The sequence below is a fragment of the Scomber scombrus genome, chromosome 24 (genome assembly GCF_963691925.1).
Source record: "Scomber scombrus chromosome 24, fScoSco1.1, whole genome shotgun sequence".
Taxonomy (NCBI): domain Eukaryota; kingdom Metazoa; phylum Chordata; class Actinopteri; order Scombriformes; family Scombridae; genus Scomber; species Scomber scombrus.
In genome coordinates, this window is record NC_084993.1 from 11477310 (window position 1) to 11491100 (window position 13791).

General features: G+C 40.2%; 1 protein-coding gene across 3 annotated transcripts in view; it reads right to left on the reverse strand.

The window, feature by feature from the left end:
• Positions 1 to 956: 956 nt before the first annotated feature.
• Positions 957 to 13791, reverse strand: part of LOC134006594 (gamma-aminobutyric acid receptor subunit beta-3-like) — a 33277-nt gene continuing 20442 nt past the window's right edge. The window contains exons 7-10 of one of the 3 annotated variants that reach the window (XM_062445517.1): positions 10172 to 10324; positions 3517 to 3778; positions 2985 to 3049; positions 957 to 1321 (exon numbers count right to left, since the gene is read on the reverse strand). In XM_062445517.1, coding sequence (XP_062301501.1) covers positions 957 to 1321; positions 2985 to 3049; positions 3517 to 3778; positions 10172 to 10324 — 845 coding nt within the window. Of the gene's footprint in view, positions 1329 to 2984; positions 3050 to 3516; positions 3779 to 10171; positions 10325 to 13791 lie in introns of all 3 variants that reach the window. The other 2 variants (XM_062445519.1, XM_062445518.1) reach the window with 2 other exon arrangements.

Below are 13791 nucleotides of genomic sequence, written 5' to 3' on the forward strand. Positions count from 1 at the left end.
AAGAAGTTTGATCAATTTGAGTGCAAATCTGTTGTGCTATCCCCTTAAAGCGCTGTTGCTAAAAGGTAGAAGTTAGGAAAAAAATGGCAGTTTTATTCATATTTGTGCTTGTTAACGTTCTTTTTTTTCTTCCACCTATCAAATGACCTACAAAGGATATTTCCGTGACGCTAGCAAAAATTCTGAACCTGAGTCACAATCATCCTGAACAGAGGAGAAAATCCTCAACTTTAAAATTATTGTGTTTGGGTAAAAGTTTACCAGATCAATGCATCATATCATTAATAGCAAGAATACTGTATATTATCAACGCTATATAAACAAATACACATCAACAGAGTCTTTGCTTTTGTAAAATTGTGACATAACCCAAGGCAAAAAAGGAGTTATTATTTTTCCACTATGGCTGATCATTACATGCATTAGTAGTGCATAGGGTACCAGTCAAACATACATATATGTTTGTTTAATGGATTTTTAGGAATTGCCTGCACTTATCTGATCACCTGTGTAGTATAAAGTTGTCTTAATGATTTTTTTTTGGATTAGAAAAACCTTTGCGTTAACTACTTTCATGTTTGTTGGTGTTTTTTTTTTGCAAATACTGTATTATTTATTCAATTGCTGGCTTTGTATCTCTCTATTTACACATTACTGAGAGGGCAAATGTTGGGAAATGACTGTCACAAGTCCCAATTACAGTACATACTTTAGAAAATAAAAAGACCTTACTAAGGATTCAAAGACTGCAAATATAAAAACAATTTCGAGGAGAACTTGGTCCAAAACTCAGTAGTCTTTCTCAGTCTTTTTTTTGTTGTTGTCGTGTGTTGTTGCAGTCTTTAACTCGACAGATTCCATCATGTATAAAAGCAAAAAGGAAAGAAAAAGAAACAAAATGAAAAAAAAAATAAAAATCAACAAACAACGACAAACACTTCAACAAAACAGTCCAATCAGACGTAGTAGAGCCAGTAGATGAGGTTAAACAGTGAGAAAACGGAGGGGAAGATGATCCGTGACCAGCGGTCGATGGCGTTCACATCCGTCAGGTCGGGGATTTTGATTTTGAGCTGCGAGGACCGCCTCCGCAGACGGCTGCGTTTAATCTGGGCGGCCCGGTCCAGGGAGTGGCGGCTGGCTGAGCGTGGGCCGACCCCGCCGCTCTGCTTGCGGTACTGGATGTGCGACGAGGCCGTGCTGTCCAACTGCACCATGGACTGAGAGTTCCTAATGTCCGCCAAGCTGGTGGTGATCTCGCCTCCCGCCACCTCGTTATGGATCTCCAGCGTGGTTAGCAGAATGTTCCCGTGGCCGTGTGCTTCCGCCTGAACGGACAAAGAAATGGGAAAAGTAATTAACGACATTATGTGCACATAAGTGGAACAGCTTGAGAGAACACTAGCTGGAGTTTTAAGGCACTCTCCCTCTCAAGACCATGAAATGGATGTGATGACGTGCTTTTGCTACAGCGACAAGACAGAAGTGAACATTCCTACAATGCAATGACACTCGTTTTACTCTAAAAGCCCTCAATACTGTGCTTTGCTCCTGACATGAAAGATCTGGAAATTACACTACTGTCACACTTCACCTGTCTGTAGTGAACAGTCACTTCCTAATGATCATTTTATGTCTTTACAGAGAGTGTTTCTAACGGAAAGGAGAAGTAATTGAGTGGACCAGGGAGCAGTTTCAGGCACTGCTTAAGTCTCCTGTCACTCAGTTCCATGACAGCATTATGTCAGTGGCATTTCTTAAATGGCAGCCATTCTTGGCACGCCATCTGAACAGCCATTCAAGATGGGCTACGATTTAAAATGACTAAGCACAACCACTGGAGACATTACAACACTGGCTGCTCTCTATAACTGAAGAACAGTAAAACATTTCCCTCTGATACCACTAAAGAATCAGTGAAATGTCAAAGAAATATTTTTTTACTTGCCCCAGAGGTCCACAGGATATAACAGAAAGCATGGCCCCAGTCCAATTTATAGACATTTTGGTTTCTCTGGCTCTCATTTTTTCTTTACTTAAAGCAGTCAACCATTTTATCAAAACTGCAGAGATACAACATACTCCATGCCCATGATTTGTGCCACAAAGCAAATCCACAGGAATGGATGATGGATCGTTCATGCATATGTAGCATCTAGGGAAGTCCCACATTTCGCTTTTTCAAGTGTTGGCGTTTTATGTCAAGAGGGTTTAAAACTTTTAATTTTCTTACAGCGTGTTCAAACAGAAAGCGAAGCAAACTGTCTACTTTGATTATTCACACAAATTTGAACATTCCTGCAATCTGTCTTTTTTCAAAGAAACATGCCAAATATTCAATGTGAAATGAATATTTGAAGCATTTTCTGTGTCACACATGGACTGATCTGATATTGTATAGCGTATATGTGAGCATGTGCATCTGTAGCATACTTTACAGTTCACACATATTATTTTTATATATTTTAAGTATTTTCAGGATACACTTTCCATCTGAAATCTTTCATTTCAGCATAGATGCACGATGGGGGACCTCTGCAGTGGCTAACCACTGAAACATACTTAGATCTGCTGCATCCTGACATGCGCTATTGCACTTTATGAAAACTGACAAAAATGTTGCTTTACATGATGATTTCAATGACGAAAATGTAAAAAAAGAAAAGAAAAAGTAAGCTATACAGACAGCATGCATTCAAAATGAGCTCTGAAGGGAGGAAAAGGTTCATATCTGAAACACAATGCATATCACGATGTAAGACCGAGCATGAGCATCATTTCAATGTGGAAAAAACTGCAATGAAAAAGTCAAATGAATACTCAATGTCATGATGGAAATGTCTGTTGTTGATTTCATTCCATGGATGGAGAGATATTTTGCATTAAGGCAAAAATAAATAAATAAATAAAAAGCATCCATGTCAGCTGATAGCGATGGCAGAGTTGACGTTGTCGAGGATATTGAAGAGTCTCACTGAACAAACAACTCACCGAGCGTGAGTGGCGAAGACCTTTAACCTGATTGGACCGTTTTAGCGATGCGGTTCTACTACCTGCCTCCTGAGAAGATGAAAATATTCAGCCACATGTGGAAAAGAAATACCTGCAAATTGAAGTTTTTCTGACACTATCAGATCTCGACAATAGAAGCCTTCCCCTGGAATACAGATGTGATAACGTAATGCAGTATAATTAAAGAGAATGTTTTTCTTATGCTGCTTCTGCTGCCAAAAGATGACAAAAAAAAGTTCATTTTAGTGGAATTGAAATGTCTAGGTTGATTTATCTTATCCAAATCCTGTTGGGACATTAAAGAAAATGAAAGTTGGTCCAGTCCAGGCACTTTCCTGTGAAAACAACAACATATTAATACTAGATTCATATGAACGTCAATCTCACTGGCTTCTTTGAGTCCAACAAACGAATGACAACCATTTCAGCAACAAAAATAGAACATCTTAAATACATGCATTATTTATTTATTATAAACAATCACAACAGAAAAGTCCAATCAGCCAATTCCAACCTACCCTTGCAGCGTCATACTTGGCCGCCTTCTCGTTGTTGGCCTTCTCTGCCTTCTCCGCGAGCTTCTTTTGCATCTGAGGGCCCCTGCCGAAGAAGATGTAGTTGACGAAGGCGTATTCGAGCAATGCCAGGAAGACCATGACGAAGCAGCCCATCAGGTACATGTCGATAGCTTTGACGTAGGGGATCTTGGGCAGGGTCTCTCGCAAGTGGGTGTTGATGGTGGTCATGGTCAGCACCGTGGTGATCCCTTGGAACAAAATAGAGAAACATGTTTTTTTTTTATCAATATCATTATAGAGTGCACAAAAGGCTATCAAAAGGCAGTTCGTAAAAGAGGATTTCATTAAGAAAACAAATACAATCATCAGTTGCAGTAATAAATAATACTAGTGTTAGTATCAGTATTGATCTGGGTAGCCCTGAAATGCTTGGTCAATAAATCAGTTAATCAATCAATGGGAAATGAATCAATGATCCCTGTGATGGTAGGCTGAGTCATTTCTTTAAAGCCACATCAAATATTTTTATAGTAAAAATGAAAAAAGTGACTGAGCCTCTTTAAAGGTACAGTGTGTAGAACTTAGTGGCATTTAGTGGCAAGGTTGCAGATTGCAACCAAATGACCACCCCTCCTTTGCCCCTGCCCTTTCAAACATGTAAGAGAACCTACGGTGGCCAAAACTGATGTTTGGTTTGTCCATTCTGGGCTACTGTACTGTAGAAACATGACTCCATTCCGTCCATTCTGCTATATGCCACACAATTCTACGCACTGTACCTTTCAGCTCATTATTTTGGTTTTACAGCCCACAACTGAACTGTTTTGATTCACACTCCTGGCTCTCATCAACTGTTTCCAGCAGCACGTACCTGTTTTGAGTGAAAAGTAGTTGAATTGAAAAATCTACTGTGCATTACAGCCTCTGTTTGTACCTTGTTTTGCTGTCCCCAAGATGCTTTTTCTCCATTTTCATCCTAATATGCAAAACACGTTAAATGTATTACTGGTGGTCAGGGTAACTTTTCTTGGACATTTGCTATTATCTTATCAATAATGCCAAAAATAATTGAATTGTTAGAGTAACTGATAATGCTTATGCATTAGGGTCAGGATCAATATGCTATCCTAGTATCCATCACAGCACTAGAATTAGAATCAGGATTAGGTATTGTATTGGGATTAGCACAATTCTAATACAAATGCTATGTTTTAATGTATATTTGCAATAACACTATTAGTGCATTAACACTAATAGCAGGCATTAAAGACTCTGAAAACCTCGGTTTCAAATCTTGTCCAAACCTTTAAATATAAATGGCTAAATAAAGAGTTTAATCATCAAACAATCAGTTACCATGCTCCATCAGGACTGTGTGGGTGTATTTTGATCAGATAGGATTGACAGTAGCCTGGCAACATGCACTACCAACCCACCAAGTGTTATTGCTAAATCCTGAAGAATGTAGCACCGTTTTTTCCCCCAACTGGAGCACCGTCCTCTGAGCTTTCTCTTTGAAATAAACAAAGCTGTTCTATCTTTGGCATAACATTTTGAATTCATGTAAGGACTTTAAAGTTAGATTACTATAAGAATCTGCACTAGTAGTAATAGCATTACAACTGTGATAAATACAGTATTGCATTCATGTTTTGATTGGGCACATATGTTTTGGGTAATGCATTTCATCTTATCTCAGACTCTTGCATCCTCCGTCCAATTTTTCCTGTCTCTCTTCAGTAGCTAAAAACCTCAAATCCTACCTTGTTTAGATCTCTCAGCATTCATTTAAAGGATCAAATGTGAAACTGACGTTGCTATTTTTAATTCTCTGAGGCATCCTCAAAACCAGTCTTGTTGAATTTGATGCTTAATTAGTCCGAACCTGTCACAGCGTAAGCCTGTCTTAAAGGAGCCCCGCGTCGTTCTAAGCAGGTGCTGCTATCTTCGTCAGTAACCTTAAGGTCAAGTTGCTGAAAACTCCAACAGATGTCTTAGGTGTTACTATAGAAACAAGGATATTTTTATAGAAAATCTGTTTGTTCTGTGGCTATTTCCTCTGCTAGTTAAGAGGAGGATTGATCCAGTGGAAAAATACAAATAATTACGCTGCTTGTGGATTGCCTCGCTTAAGTAGAGTGTGTCAGAGAGAGGGGTGGAAGGAGGAGTGAGGGGGGGGTAAAACACAGAATGTATTTCGCTTGAGCACACTTACAAAACAATTTACCGACGCCTTTCATGTTTGTGATCTTATTTAACTTGCATGCACGGACCGGTAGGTGAGCACATATTGTAACCTCTGCTTCATTGAAATTCAAAGGTCTGCTTTCAAACCTCCAACTGCCCCATGGTCATCAAGCAGAAATAACTCATTAGAATAGTGCTGCATGTATCTAGCCCCCCAGCTCTTGGTAACCTTAACCACGAGGGGTAACGAATGAGGGGGGGGATTGCTTGCTATCTCCTGGTAAAGGCACCTTGCATGTTCCAGTGTGACAGGAAGAGATAAACGGGCTCGGATGAAGTTACAGACACATAAAGGAGGGGGGATTGAATTGGAAGAAGGTTTGATACATTTCACATGTCGGCTCGTGGCAAATAAACACACGCCTTGCCCATTTTCATGCAAACCCTGACCTCCTGCAAGGCAATAATGCTATATCTCATCTCATTACAGATATATGGCAGAAATAGCTACACCACTATCCATCCATGCTGGAAATAAATGGAGCCTATCAGTAGCCGGGCTGCTCATATAACACACACGGACAAGGCATGAGGAGCGTGCATGTGTGTGTATATATGTGTGTGTGTGTGTGTGTGTGTGTGTCATAAAGTACAGTGAGGAGACATGGAACAGTTAAGGGGTTGGGAGGAGGGAGCGGGATAGCTAAGGTCAATCTCGCCCTTAGTATGATTTATTGGCACATTACAGGGCTAACACGGCTCATGTGTGTGCCGCCAGACGGTGTGAGAAGCGGGTGTGGACGTGCGCGGCCTTGCCTTCGCGCGTGCATGTGCACGTCCGTGTCACCGCACCTTTTGGCTCGCTATTGGACGGCGCATCTCTGGGCTTTTTTTTTTCTTTCTGCTTAACGACAGTCTTGTTCTTTATAGGTGTTCTCTTAGCTGTGCCATTACTCTCCGTCCTTCACTCCCTCCCTTCCTTCATTCTCTCCTGCTTCCCTCACTCCCTGTTCGGACAATTTAATCAAGGGGCCATGCGCCCATGGGCCTCCCTCCTTTTTCATCACTTTGTTATACTCTCCGGGGAGAAATATTGTTTTATAGGGTTTCTCAGACTCTCTGTCTCTTTCGGTCTCGTTCCATTGTTCTCCCATTCCTTATCTCTCCCTCTGCCTCCATTTCTCTCCCTCTTCATTTTTCCTTTATCCCCCCCCCCTCCTGCAGATCTCAACCTTCATTTAGTGGTGGTTTCCCTCTTTGCTCTCTCTGTCCCGGTCCCCCTCCCCCAGCTTTCGGTTGTTACACGTCCCCGAGTCTCTTTTTCCACCTTAACAACTGGAACAAAGGCACACAGCAATCAAATCTTCTCTAATCACGAGCCAATGGGCCATTAGCAACACAGCTCAACATTATAAAAAGGAAAAGGTACCATGTAGGATGCAATAAAGCATGGTACAACAGCGATGAATGTTAACTGGCATGGGTTGTAAATCAAAGCAGTGTTAATTGAACGATTCCATTCATCACTTGCAGACAGCATAAATTGTCAGCTGTCTAGGAGTTGTCATTTTGGGAGCGTGCGATTCAGTAGAAAGAGGTTTTAAAGTACCTGGAGGACCATGGATGCTGTTTAACAACATACAGTGAGCTCAAACCTGTGTGTCTACCATTACACTAAAAGTGCTCCCATACCAATTACAGCTAATGCCCACACCTTGACTGTTCATATAACGTGATTATGAACAGAAGGCATGAATGTGGGAAATGGGTTTCAACCAGATTAGGGTGCGAGCAGATCATTTGCAACTTTACAGTCCTTCAAAATTGCTCAGGAAAATGGATTCTCCTTCAAACAATTCAATTGTTTGCCTGGTGCCTCCTTCAATTGATTTCTCCCTGATCATTAGGCTGCTCTTACCGGCAGGTTTGCACACACAAAAGGAGCAGGCACTCTTCCACCATCACAGTACCTGCTGAAAGCTTGTAACGATCCATCAGGAGTAGCAAGTGGACCTCCAGTCGCCTCTCAGCTGAAATATCCGGTGTTTGCCTCCTCAGATAGCAGGACTTCACACGTACACAACCCGATTGCCGACACACACACACACACACATTCAGGCAGTGGCCCACTCAAAGGCATGCGGTAATGACTGGATATTGCACGTGTGCCTTGACGAAAGAAAGCCAACCAGTTCAAGCAGGCAGAAAAAAGTGTGTTTGCATGTGCGTGATGATGCTCTCCAGATATCCATTACACTGTCTAACAAGTTGTGTGAATGGGTGTTGGATCAAAGCATATTTTCCAAAAAGTATAGTGATGGTTTATGGTTATTATTGTTCCAGTATCTACCCATATAAATATGATTTAAAGCAGCAATCAATTGGCAGGGCCAGATTAAACTGTTAGGGGGCCCTGGGGCACATATTTGCTGCATGGCCCCCTTTGGCCCGCCCACCTCCATACCTCTGTGCAATGCGCCTTCAAGTTTCCATTAGTGCAGCCCACACACTCCGCCATAGATAGTAGTCGAGCTGCAATGATTCAATGAATTTATTGACCAATGCCAAACAAAAAAGGTTCCAGCTTCTCACATGTGAGGATGGTTATTTTTTTTTGGATTTTTGGTTTTTGGGCAGCTGGTCAAACAATGGAATTTGAGGACATCACCTTGTGTTGTTTATTGGGGGTTTTTCCACTATTTAATTTTCATTTTTCTAATATTGTATTGATTAAATGACCAACTTGACCGACTAGAAAAGGCAAGGCAAATTTGTCACATGCCTGCTTTTTTAAATTACCATAGACCAACTGTCACATAGTGATTCTACAGCCTGTAGGGCTCTGTCGGCTACAGGTTCCCTCGGGCAATTTCCCTGGTTGGTAATTCAGTCTTGTCAGTTGGGGAGCTGCTTTTGCTTTGACAGTCAAACTCTCAAAGGAAATCTGGGCATATAAAGTGACCAACTCTGATTTTTCCTCACACACTGGGGATAACAGAAAGGGTGATGTCTCCACATTCGATACTTCGGTATGCAAAGCTGTGTTTCAAGTATCCATTTCTATGCCATCACTAATTCGGGGGAATCTGGTGTTTTTGGAAAAGTTTGCCAATTGCGGGGGCTTTGCTACATGAATGACTGGATTGTTGCCAGTTCAGAAAGAGCCTTCTCTTTTCAATGCAAAACTACTCTGAATTTAATGCCTCAAGGAAATCTGATCGTGTTAGTTTGAACCAAATTCCTACTGATAAATATTACGAAACAAAGCTCACTCTAGGCACAGGAGTCTCAACATGTTGCATGGCTTGATTTCAAACATTACTAAAATGCCTGAATGGATGGCTGCTTCCACAACATGGCATAACACTGCTTGGTTGATGCACTAGTTGTAATTGGCACCTTTTGTTTTTAGCATAGCTTGTAATGTTGGTAGTCAATGAGATGCCTCTTGACTGTGGAAGTAGCGCTTAGTTTTCTTAACATTAAAGCAGATAAACATGCATTCCATACACACCTTTTTCTCTTGCATTTGTGTTTTAGAAAAAGCTAAAAAAATGCTAACCAACTACAACAAGAACAAGTTATGGTTGGCACACTGGGATTGGACAATTGCTCTCGTGGGTGTGAGGTCAGGGTCATACTTACAGCCAATTGATGTAAACGTATTATTTCAGCTTTGGTATTAATAATTTATACTGTCGCAAGTATATTATCGAAAATGCATTTTTAGCCTTCATATCTAGTGTATATTTTATCCCTCATATGCCATCCAGATCTACCAGCTTCAGTATTAAACAAAGACAACACTGTGCTGCAGCCTCCTGTGAGGAACCACAATGATTACAAACCAGTGACCTGCTGCTTCCATCCATGCCTTGTTTACAGCTCACAGGAGCCCCACAGTGAGTGGGTCTTTACACCCACACAAGCACTCCTCAATAACAAGTGATATTATGTTCATTAGATACATGATGTATTTATAGCTTTTCTGGTCTGTCGGTGACCACGGCAACTACAGAACCAAGGTATGACCTAGTGTGGTCTGAGTCAAGGTCATGTATTCATGCTTTAGCCCAACGGAGAAGCAAATCAAAAACATACAAAAATAGACATGCCAAGACACTTAATCATTTCAAACAGATACTGTGAGTCATAAGTTGTACTGAAGCTACAACATTCACACCTCTAGAAGTACCATTACTATGTTCAGGGGCATATTTTCCGCCTGAAAAACAGCAGCCATAAAAGGAAACGTTTTTCAGATCCATTTCCGTTTTGCCCACCAATATCCGAGCCATACCCCGAAGCTCCTGCTAATCCCATGACACCATGAGAAGGTCAGTTTCATGAAAAACACATATTGCTTTTGGGAATCCATTGGGAGGCTCGTACTGGTGCCTGAACTCATCTGAGAAAAAGTATTTTTAAAGCTGCTCCCTAACCGCTATTCTTACCTAGAGCCACTCTGGCTGCCGACGCATCGTAGTTTATCCAGAAGGAGACCCAGGAGAGGATGGTAATCAGGATCGATGGCATGTATGTTTGCAGGATGAAGTAGCCAATGTTCCTCTTCAGCTTGAAGCTCAGAGACAGTCGCGGGTAGGCACCTGAGGGAAAGAGGAGACAGAGATGGACGCAGTGCAGAAATTCTAATAGAACATTTTAAGGTGGTATTAAGGGTTACGTTGCATAAAGGTCAAGGAAATGTTTTAAAAAATCACTTTAAATTTGTAATATTGACTGAATAAACAAAATCTAATTTATATTATTCCAAGGAGCATGCAGGGACACCTTGTGTTTTGTTTCAGTTTCCATGACAACCCCGACAGCATGGGCTCGATTTATTGCCATGGTAACAAGTATCCCCTTCAGGAGTGCAAGCACACACCAACTCTCTCTCTCGCTCTCCCCTCTCTCTCTCTCTCTCTCTCTCACACACACACACACACACAAAAACAAAACTATAACCCTATTTTGTGATGATGTGACAAAATATTCAGGATGGTGATAAAAATTTCAGCACATTTTGATTTTTTGATCAATTCTCCACATCTCATCCACCTCTATAATTCATGATGAAACTGTGGGATTCAGCATTATTTTGAGAATAGCTTTGTAAATGCATGTAGCGGTGTCTCTGATGCTTCATAAGTCATTTAAAATCATATTCCTCCCTAGGATGTGCTATGAGAGAGCATTTCTGTCATTACTTTTCCATGACCTGGAATATAAACAGTTTTATGCCTGTGTGCGCATGAGACTCGTGCACTGACACAAGGAGCGATGCATGATTTCTCGTCAATCTCTCAGCGTATGTTTCTTTATGGATTGAATCTATGGCTCGTTACTCCCGCTATTCTTGGCTATTTTTCCATTTTCGTCTTATATTGGAGGAGAAGTGGGGGGCCATTATGCTGAAATTTCCAATCTGTGGGTTTCAGCCAAAGCTACTTGTGGTGAGCGTGGGTCCAATCAAGTTGGATAGAGAGTCACACTGAAAAAACACTGATAAAGATTCAGTGCCGACTGTGTGCAATCAAATCTCAACATGTTATTTTAAAGCTGGGCTGGGAAATATAGTTCATTAAATATTATCACCCACTATATGACTGGTATAATGACCAAATGGATGCAGTTTCTATATGGGCCTGTTGTATAAGGGAATAATTTCATGCATGAAATGCTGTTACAATGGTGAAACATTTTTCAGACAAATGCATGTAAGGTTGCAACTAATGATTATTTAAATTATTGATTCAACTGCTAATTATTTTCTTGATTAATCACCTAATCAATAAAATGTCAATAAAATCCCATAACCAGAGCCCAAAGTCACATCTTCAGATTGCTTGTTTTATATGACAAACAGTTCGTACATGTACATCGTAACAGCTGTTTTTTAAATAATCAAGTCATCAGAAATGAAGAACTGTAGCTCTAATTTAATTAGCGAATAAACATGAAATGACTTCTTCAATCTCACCTGAGTGACAATATATAAAAAGCCTTTTCTCTTCAGGGGAGATGATTAACCCTGTTTCTACCTGTTTCTATAGATAATGTTAAAAAAACACAGATATTTGGCTTTGTCTGGATTTGCTGCTCATACATGGTTCTTGCTGCTGATGGAAATGCATTATGTAAAAGCTGAATTTTAAGTAGTTCAACAGACAGTGGAAGTCAAAAATAAATCAAGATAAAACAAATAAATTAATGACTCAGCTCTAGAAAGCAAAGAGAGACAGTCTCTGGCCTTCAGGAATATTAAAAAAAAAAGCTTTTGAAGGTGACAAAGGATGATGATGAGTACTTTTAGTTTCTGTAGAAGCTGCAACTAATAGTTATTTTAGGAATCAGTGATGTTTTTGAGTAAAAGGTTGGTTATTGGATTGTATTAAGGTATTTTAGTAGATTGTCTGCACAGTTTTAAGGGGTAAACATACATTATTAATTGACCAACTAACATAAAAGCCATCTCTTAATGTATGCATTTTTATAGGAACATTCATTTCTCAATCAAGGTGACAAGGAATGCCTTTAAAGCTATTTAGTCCATTTTAATGTATTACAACCTAATAATTTGACCCTAAATTTCAGGTTTCCGGACATTGTGCCTTAATTTTTCAAGTAAGTTATTTTTTTAGGTATAAATTAAGCAATGTAAATATAAAAAACCTCTGTAGTTTTGTCCAATCAACTGTCCAAATCCTAAAGTGATTAAATTTACAGTGATATAAACAGACGAAAGCAACAAATCCACACATTTGAAAAGCTGGAGTTTGCAATTGATCATAAAAACTGTTTTCGATAGTTTCCCGTTGATCTACTAATCAATCAATTGGTTGCTTTTAGCCCTAACGTTCCTGTTTGGTTAAATAAAAATCCAGACAGACTTCAAATGTATAGAACCAGAGTTCATTGTCAAGGACACAATGAAGCTGGTTGATGGTAAAGCACAAACTAAGCTGCATGTATCACATTAGATGTTTGTCCTATATTTGGCTTGTGGTTAACAGTTCTGGCAGTGAACGAAACAAACGCAGGCTGAACATGCACTCCATCACAGTGTGAACATGGGAACAGACTGTCACAGCTCTGAAAATAGCCCATTCACTTCTTTTAATGCATCCTGAAAAGCAGCTCCCCCAGCCTGAATCGGAACCGAGCATCCGATTGCAGCAGATGCAGACGTGGTTGACAAAAAAGGGAGGCGGGCGGGGGCTGAGGGTCTGCTGCGTGTGGGTGTAGAACTGTACTGGCTGTAACTGCTACAACAAACATCCGCGAGTGGGAGGAACACCATGTGCGAGGCCGAGGAGGAGAGGGCGAAAGAAGAGGGACGATTATAAAAGTTGATGTGGTGATGATGGTATGACAATGGCGTCTGGGAGAGCGGCTGGGGGAGGAGTAGGAGGTCTGCCGTCTGTCCTTTTTGTCTCTTTTATCACCCTCGTGGAGGCAGGGGTGCTGCAGTCAAGTTTACATGCAGTTGTCGGCACTCTAGTTCAGCTACAGTAAGGCTCTAGGGATGGCAGTGTCTATCTGTCTCTGTCAGTTTAACACTTTAGTCCAAAAATACAATATTTCAAAATATAAAAATATCTCAACAACTATTAGGTGGATTGCCTTGACATGTTGGTAATTGCACTTCTAGTCCAGCTGTTTTTCTTCTTTTTTTTTTACCTATTTAGTTTTTTTTATGTCATTTTTCTTAAAGGCAAGTAAGTTAGTTTGCTAACACGTTAATGTTAACATGCTAAAACAAAGATGATTAATTTGGTAGGTATTGTAGGTAGCCTACCTGCTAAACATCCGCTTATTGTCATTGTGAGCATATTAGCCTGCTGACATTAGCATTAAAAGATTTAGTGCATTTTGTTAGTTTTTTTCTTGTTTTCAACTTTCGACATATTAATATTAATGTTAACATGCTAAAACAAAGATAGTTAAATGGTAGGTATTATATACAGAGCTGCTAGCATTGATGTAGACTCTTTTTTTTAAGGTATCCTTTGGTGGAAATGATTTAAAGAGTTACATTTTGGTCACACACATTTGATTTTACAGCTTCTTT